The sequence below is a fragment of the Phalaenopsis equestris genome, unplaced genomic scaffold, assembly GCF_001263595.1.
Source record: "Phalaenopsis equestris unplaced genomic scaffold, ASM126359v1 Scaffold000002, whole genome shotgun sequence".
Taxonomy (NCBI): Eukaryota; Viridiplantae; Streptophyta; class Magnoliopsida; order Asparagales; family Orchidaceae; genus Phalaenopsis; species Phalaenopsis equestris.
In genome coordinates, this window is record NW_018164444.1 from 78,201,655 (window position 1) to 78,209,925 (window position 8,271).

The following is an 8,271-nucleotide window of genomic DNA, read 5'->3' on the forward strand; positions in this document are numbered from 1 at the left end:
AGCGGAAGTAATCAGGATCGGACTCCGGATGCAGAGTTGCATGCGGTGTCCGTATGCAATAATCTCTCCCAAAAGAGTAAGAGGAATTGACATACTATCATCCAATTCCAATATATTTCTATATCTAACACCTAAACTTTACTTTTTTATATTTATACCATCCAAATTTTAACATTTTAACAACATATAAAAAATACCACTATTTTGACTCTTCAAATGTGAAATATATCTTTTTATACATAGATAAAATGGCATATATATATGTAAATAAACTGAAGTTTATAAGTTAGATGTGTAAATAGATAATAGTTGAGTGGTATGTATGTAAATCTGCCTAAGAATAAAAGCAAAAAATAATGCTTTACATAGGTAGCTGATAATAAATTTAACGTGTAAATGAAAAAAATAAAAACATTGCACCTCCTGATAATAATGAAGGTATCTTTGCTATTTATAAAAAATACAAATAAAGGCAATAGCTTAATGTTCAAGTGAAAGATTTTTAAGAAGAAGAAAACAGAAACTGAAAAAGAGCTCATTAAAATAAATATAATAAGATGAGGTAACTTTATAATAAAATGCATATTCACCAACAATAAAAAAAAAATTATTTTGAAAAAAAATATAAATACTTACCTCGCTAAAAAACAATTCATGGGAAGCAAGAAAGTCAAAATTGGGGGAGGAAGAGTATAGTTAGAGGCTTTTTAGTGTTGAGTTAGCGTGCGTTTGGGGCAGCTTGTGCGTTTAAGAATAAACAACTTATCCTGAAACTGCATTTTTGGATAAGCGGGCAAAACACGTGAACCAAACGGTATCGCGGCGTTCTAAAAACGCTCCCGAACTTATAAGCTGCCCCAAATGGGCCCTGCTTATCCTGAAACGCGGCCCGCGGGTAGTTCACATGCCTGCGTTTAGTGTAAAAGTGAAACCGCATTTTCGGATAAGCGGGCAAAACACGTGAACCAAACGGTACCGTAACGTTCTAAAAAGCGCTCCCGAACTTATAAGCTGCCCCAAATGGGCCCTTAATAAGTGATTTGTGAAATGACAAATTTTAAGGATATGCGATATATAATTAGTAATTTAACATTATATATTTATGTAATGATAAATTAAATAATATTTATGAGTGTGATTGATTGGATATAGTGGAATAATGATGTATCAATTAATGAATTAAGTATACTAATAATTAAAATTTAGTAAAGTAAATATCTAAATAATAATTAATCCTAAAATATTATTGATATTAAATTATAATACATTATTATTAACTATAGAATCAAATGAATTCTAATTAACTAAATTTTATATAAATAATATATAATATATGATATGAGCTATTACCGAATTTAATATCTTACATTTAACAAATTACATTTTATACAACAAATGAGCTTATTTGTAAACATAAATGAATGAGTTGAAGGTTGAAGTGTTTAGGTTTGATTCATTTAATCTTCGTGTTTTTAAAAAGCGTTCGAACTTATTTATTTATTAATATGAACAATTTGAGCAAGTATTAATTGAGCTGAGTTCGAGTTGTTCATCGAGTGCACTGATTCATACAACCTTATACAATTGAGGATAAAATATGGGAGAAAATAATTCATTTTGTAGATAATTTTAAACCCATTGAGTGATGAGTGTGATATGAACTTTAGAATTTAAATTTTTTAATATTAATGACTTATTTTGATAAAATGAAGGACAATATCAATGAGAGATAAAAGCTCATATGGAGCTTATTTCATTGTTATATTAATTTGTATTTCATTTTAGCATCTGAGCTTATTTTAGTTTGATATTTGTATAATTATCTTTTTTCATGATTTGATGTTAAAATGTTAATATGTTATTCATTATTTTATATAATTTGTTACTTAAACTATTTTAAAATATTGATATGATAATTTTTAATGTGTTAATAAATCATATCTTATTACAAATTTTGAAGTTTATAAAATACTTCTTCTTCTAAATAGTTTTTTTTTTTTTTAATTTGAGGATTTTGTCTTACCTTACAACAACAACAACAAGTCTTTATCCCACTAAGTGGGGTCGGCTACATGAATCTATTTTCTCCATTGCGTTCTATTGAGTGTCATATTTTCATTTATTCTAAAAGATTAAGATCATTTTTTATACAATAAGCCCAAGTCTTTTTAGGTCAACCTCTGCTTTCTTAACATAAATCGAATCTAAAACATCTACTCTCTTAACAATAGGGTTCTGTCTCACGTTATTGACAAAAAAATCCTCAATATTCAATTGTATAATTTTAAGCCATGCATGCACCAACTAACAACAATTCCAAAGCCCCGTTGGATTATTCATATTCCTAACGCCAACCCTCGAAACACTTTATGGTTCTTAGACTAGAAGAGTGATGAGTCCTACTTGAAGTCTCTAGTTATAGTTCCCTCATTTATGCAATACTTTGAACTTAAAAAAAATTTAACATTATGAATGAACATGACTAAACAAAATTTCAATATGTTTAAACCAACTAAATCACCTATAGGTTACTTTCTAATTATTATCAATAGACTGGATGCATTGATTGAAAGATTATCCCAGTTGAACCTAATCAATGGTTCAATTTCATGTGAAACAAAATGAGACCCTATCCAAATCAAAAATATTTAATAAAAAATAATCAGCTAAAGACAAGTTTAACTTAAAAAAACAAAACATAAACCAAATAAACTCACAACTAATCTCAAACAGATGAACAAAGTGCTTTGGAAGTATAGCGGACCCAATGGAGAAGATGAATGTACACTATAAAGTCTGTCATCACACGAAACAAAAAAAATCAAATAGTGATATGCCGAGTTTTTAAAAGGCGCTACTAGAAATACCAACAAGACAATGACTTATCTCATAGTAATGATCTTGTAAAATCCATAGATCATTTGTTTGGCAATGTTGAAGCGTATCCTGCCTTCTCCATGAATTAAAGAAGCTACTATTTTCATTAAAAATGGAGGAGCTAAACTACAAGTGATTTCTCTGAGGGGAAAATAAAAATTTTGGCTAAGGATATCATGAGTCAACATCAGCTCAGGAAGAAAGAACACTTGTATTAGCAGCAATGCCCCACCAATCTGATAAAAAGACAACCAACTCTTTCTGTTTTGTAAGATAATGTTCAAGATGTTTATTTTCTACAAGCCAATAATATTATCTTACAAAAAAAATTATTGCATCATAGAAGGAGTTATGATGCATTTTGAAATACACTGGAATAAGGATTCCTAAGTCTTGAGTCAAGGTTTTTATTTCTCTGCAATGCATGCATTGACCCAAATAAAAAAAATGAAGATTTACATGCATACATACTACTCAATTATAATGTATTTACATATCTAAAATTACTTAAATGCCACCGTATCTATGCATCAAAAGGTGTGCTCACTTTATAAAAGTTAAAATAATGGCATTTTAGATGTGATATGAAATATTTTGGTAGTCAAATGTATAAAGCAAAATTAAGGTCATAGATACCTAATTAAACTAAGAATTTGGTGTTATGCATGTAAATGCACACATGTTTGTAGATGATATTGAATTACCAGGATTAAATAGAACTAAGAATAGCATTTCCCAAACTTTACTTCACAAAAAATAATTTGATTGCCACACTTAGAGCCTCAACCAGTTGAGGAATATAGATACAAACTGAACAAATGTAATCTGCATTGGAGCTAAAACAAAACCGCATGAGACATTAAATATAAACTAACTACAATTAGGAGGAATTATCATACATTTATGATCCAAAAATATTCACAAAGAATGGCCACTTACCGGTAGATCCTCAAGCCCTGAGAATATGATCCCCGTAATGAAGCCAAAACAAAGAAAGCAAGCATCACAAAAACTCAGAACCTTGGTGAGGAGTTTCATCCCTTGTCTGGATATAGTGATTATATCCAGAAGGAGAGAATAGCTGGCTTGAGCTGGTGCTGCTCATTGATCTCTCAATATCCTCCTTGTTTGCTATGATAGATATAGGCCGATCAGGAATCGGTGGCACCGTCGAATCACTATCCAAAATCTTCACAACCTGATCCATAGTTGGCCTTGCGTGCAGCTGCGGATGAGAACAAAGCACTGCAACAAGCACATACCTCTCCAATAACTCCTTTGGCCCCAGCTCCTCCATACCTTCCTCAATTACCTCCAATGTCTTCCCTTCTCTAACCAGAGACCATGCCCAGTCACTCACAAGCCAGTTCTGCCCATCCTCTCTGCTCTTGAAGGCCTTCTTCCCACTCAAAAGTTCAAGCATCACAACTCCATAGCTAAAAACATCACTTTTCTCAGTTAACTGCCCAAAAAGAGCATATTCAGGAGCAATATAACCCAAAGTCCCTGCAACTCTAGTGCTCACATGAGAGCTACCTTCAGGCGTAAACTTAGCCAGACCGAAATCCGCTACCTTAGCTTCAAATCTCTCATCAAGTAGAATATTACTTGCCTTTATGTCTCTGTGAATGATTGCCGGCCGTGCACTAGAATGCAGGTAAGCCAACCCCCTCGCCATCCCCAACGCGATTCTCTGCCTCGCCGGCCAGCTTAATCTCATCTCTTCGTAGCCAAAAAGATGATCATGAAGACTACCGTTGGCAATCAGATCGCAGACAATGATCCTCTGATGGCCCTCCATTGGTGTAGTCGCCGTGCAGTATCCTCTAAGACCCACCAGATTTACATGACGAACGCTTGCAATCACCTCCACCTCATGCACAAAGCTCGCATCCCCTGCAGCGGAGCAGTTTTTAAAACGCTTGATGGCAACCTTCGTCCCATCCTTGAGAACGCCTTTGTATACATTTCCATATCCTCCCATCCCAATTATATTCTCTGTAGAGAAATTTCCAGTTGCCTCGCGAATCTCCTCTAAGCTAAACTTGGTTAGCGTCGTGCTGCTGCCGATTAGCGGATCGGATCTCGCAGGAGTCCGGCTCCACCTTTTCCGCCTCCTCCGTCGCCGGTGGATTAAATACCACGCCATAAATGCTGCGATGGCAAGTAGGGCAGCCGCAGCTGCGGCGATTCCGGCCGCTAAAGCGGCACCTCCACCGGAAGACGATGAAGATGAAGGAATCTGAAGAAGAAAGAGACAATAAGCAGTGGAGGAATCACCCGGCCCGAAACGATTTGCAGCTGCCGCGGCATAGATGAAGAGGTAATCGGAGCAATCAGTGACATTGGAGATATCCGGCCCAACGAGATAAGAGGTCTTGACACGGTTGATGGTTGTAGTACAGGAGGTACAGAAGGAGGAAGAAGAGAGGGGCCTGTCGCAGGAAGAGTTGAGATCGGTCAGAGCTTTGGAAGGGAGGAAGGCAGTGAAGGCGGCGCGGGAGGTGAGGTTCATGCAGGGGAGAGAGATGGAGGGGACGGAAAAGTTGCAGGAGGAAGGAAGGGAGATTGAGAAATGGGAGAGGAGGGAGGAGAGATGGGACCAACAGGAGGAGGCTGAGGAAGAAGGTGGGACGAAGAGATTGGAGGAGAGGAGATAGTGAGATTCGACGAGATGGAGGATTTGGAGAGAGAAACCGCAGAGGTCGGAGGGAGGGGAGGAGGAGGCTGCCGAGATGTAGGGCTTGGCGACGGAGAAGTCGAGAGGGCAGCTGGTGGAACTGGAGTTCTGTGAGAGAACGAATGGTGGGAGGAAGATTATGAAGGGGAGGAAAAGGATGATGGAGCAGAACTGTTTGGGTGGATTCATTTCCGGCATGGTGGTGGAGAGAGATGAAGGTGTAGTTGCGGCTTGCAAGGAGAGAGAGAGAGAGAGAGGAATTTGGAAGGTAGCTAAGCTGCGGTGTCGTGAAGTTTGAGGCCGCCGCCGGTAACGTTGAAACCAGGGTGGAAGTTCTACCTTCTAGCTCCACGAGATTTTGTGTGGTGCTATTTACAAATCAAGCCCCTCCTTTCATTCATTTTTCAAATTTCACTCTAATATCAAAAGTCATGATTAAATCACAACTCATATTTTTCATATTTATCAAATTCACAATGATTCTATCGTGACACGAATAAATATATCGATTTCATAGTTCAAAAAAGCACTTAGATGCTTGACTTATAAATAACAATATTTTGAGTGTATGTAATTATCCATATTTTACTAATTTTATCGTGACACGAATAAATATATCGGTTTCATAGTTCAGAAAAGCACTTAGATGCTTGACTTAATATTTTGAGTGTATGTAATTATCCATATTTTACTTTAGAAGCATTTACATATATACGACATAATTCTGATGTATTTACATATCTATCATCTAGACATTCATATTTTATGTATATAGCTCAAATCTTAAATATCATATAAAAAATATCATCTTTTTAAAAGTGAAATACAACTTTCAATGAATAAGTTTATGAAAGAAATGTGTTATAAATATAAATATCAAGTATTTTTATGTCAGATATGAAAATACATAAAAATCATATGGTATATATGCAATTTTTCTTTGCAATCAAAATTATTAAGAATAAGGAGTGTGTATTATTTATTGAAGGATGAATTATATGTGAGGAAAAGAGATTTAGGGTCTATTTAGGGCAGTTGCAGCTTAAAAATAATTCATTATGCTGCAGCTGCCACAGGAAACTATTTGCGGATAAGCTGGTTATCTGTTTATTTTTTTATAATTTGAAAATAGTTGTGCTGCAGCTGTTTCTGGACAAATGATCATTCTACTTTTTATAGTAATATTATTTGCACCAGTGCAGAACTTGAGCTCGTAGTATTTCAACAATGTTTATGATTACTTATGTTTCTTTTATAAGCTCTCATTAAGTAGTTTAAAATCAAATCTAGTTCACTACTGAGCTCTTAGGTACTTCATTAAGTAGTTTTAAATCAAATCTAGTTCGCTACTGAGCTCTTAGGTACCTTATGAGTGAATTTGTAATTAAAAAAATAAATAACGTGAAGTTATGGGTGAATTTGTAATTAAAAAAATAAATAACGTGAAGTGTGTCCAATTCTCATTAACAGTTTAAGTTATCATTAAATCATTGGTTACGAACTTCATATTGATGAGTTATTGTCTTCCTAACACAAGTTACTGACCTTAAGATCTTCCAAACTTGATTGGCCTCCAATTCTCAACAATTTGAAAAATTATGCTTTTACCCTTTTATAGAAAATGGGATGAATTGGTTTCTACCATTTAACCTTTATTATTTCAAATATTTCAAAGAGTTAATTAACCCTTTAAAACTTAATGTTTCAAAAGTCAATAATTATAATTTTACCTTAGGGTTCTTTACTTCATAATTTATTCGATTTAACTCAAATGACTTAGAAATTTTGTTGTTACCATACTCATGAGACAATTTATACACCAGAGAAGAATTTATATTTTTCTGATTTTTATTTAATTTTTAATAGTTATTTTGATTCAAAATTAAGAAATTTCAATGTTAATTAATTTTAATAACCAAAACATATTTTTTATCCTGAGAATAAATTTATGAGGTTCACTTAGGTTAGAGGATCATTTTGAATAATTTTTGTGAATTTTTTAATTATATTTTAAATTTTTTATTTTTTAATTGATTTTAAAAGAAAGTGTTATTTGTGAAGTTGCCCCAGTCTGGAAGTAGTTCTTGATAGGGGTGTAAACAAGTCGAACAAGAGCGAGCCCAGGCTCAACTCGTGTTCGGCTCGTTTATATTTCGAGTTTGCGAATAAAAAACCATTTTGACAACCTTAATCACGTAGTTATAAGAATTTAGGGTTGTGGTAAGATTTAAAAATTATTGTTTATATTAAAAGATTATTTGAATCTAATTTTATAATTTTTTTCCTATTTTCTTAATCAATTCTTTTAATTGATTATAATTCTTTGTAACCTTGTAGTCAATTAAATTTTTATAAATACTACTCATCGCTATATATATATATTTCGAGCCGCCGAACACGAACAAATAAATATTTTTTTGTGTTATTCGAGTTCGACTCTTTAAATTAGCGGACGAGCCGAACACGAACTTCTTAATGAGTCGAACACAAGCTGTTCGCGAACAACGAGCTATTTTAACAGCCCTAATTTCCGACGAATTGATGTCTGAATAAAAAGCGGGATGACTACCCTACCATAGTCGTGCCCGAAACGTTAATATGAACGACCATTTAAGACTACAGTGAAGGATGTCCCCAACCTAGAAGAAGTTGCGAAAGATTTTGCATATGAATAGGATTAGGGGTGTAAACGAGCCGAACACGAGCTGAGCTCA

The 8,271-nt window shown here is 34.3% G+C and overlaps 1 protein-coding gene across 1 annotated transcript; it reads right to left on the bottom strand.

Annotated features, from left to right (window-relative positions):
- Positions 1-3,649: 3,649 nt before the first annotated feature.
- On the bottom strand, positions 3,650-5,908 carry LOC110028675 (probable LRR receptor-like serine/threonine-protein kinase RKF3). Its single transcript, XM_020730627.1, has one exon. The coding sequence runs from the start codon at positions 5,753-5,755 to the stop codon at positions 3,881-3,883; it is 1,875 nt and encodes a 624-aa protein (XP_020586286.1). The 5' UTR covers positions 5,756-5,908; the 3' UTR covers positions 3,650-3,880.
- Between the last annotated feature and the right edge of the window lie 2,363 nt (positions 5,909-8,271).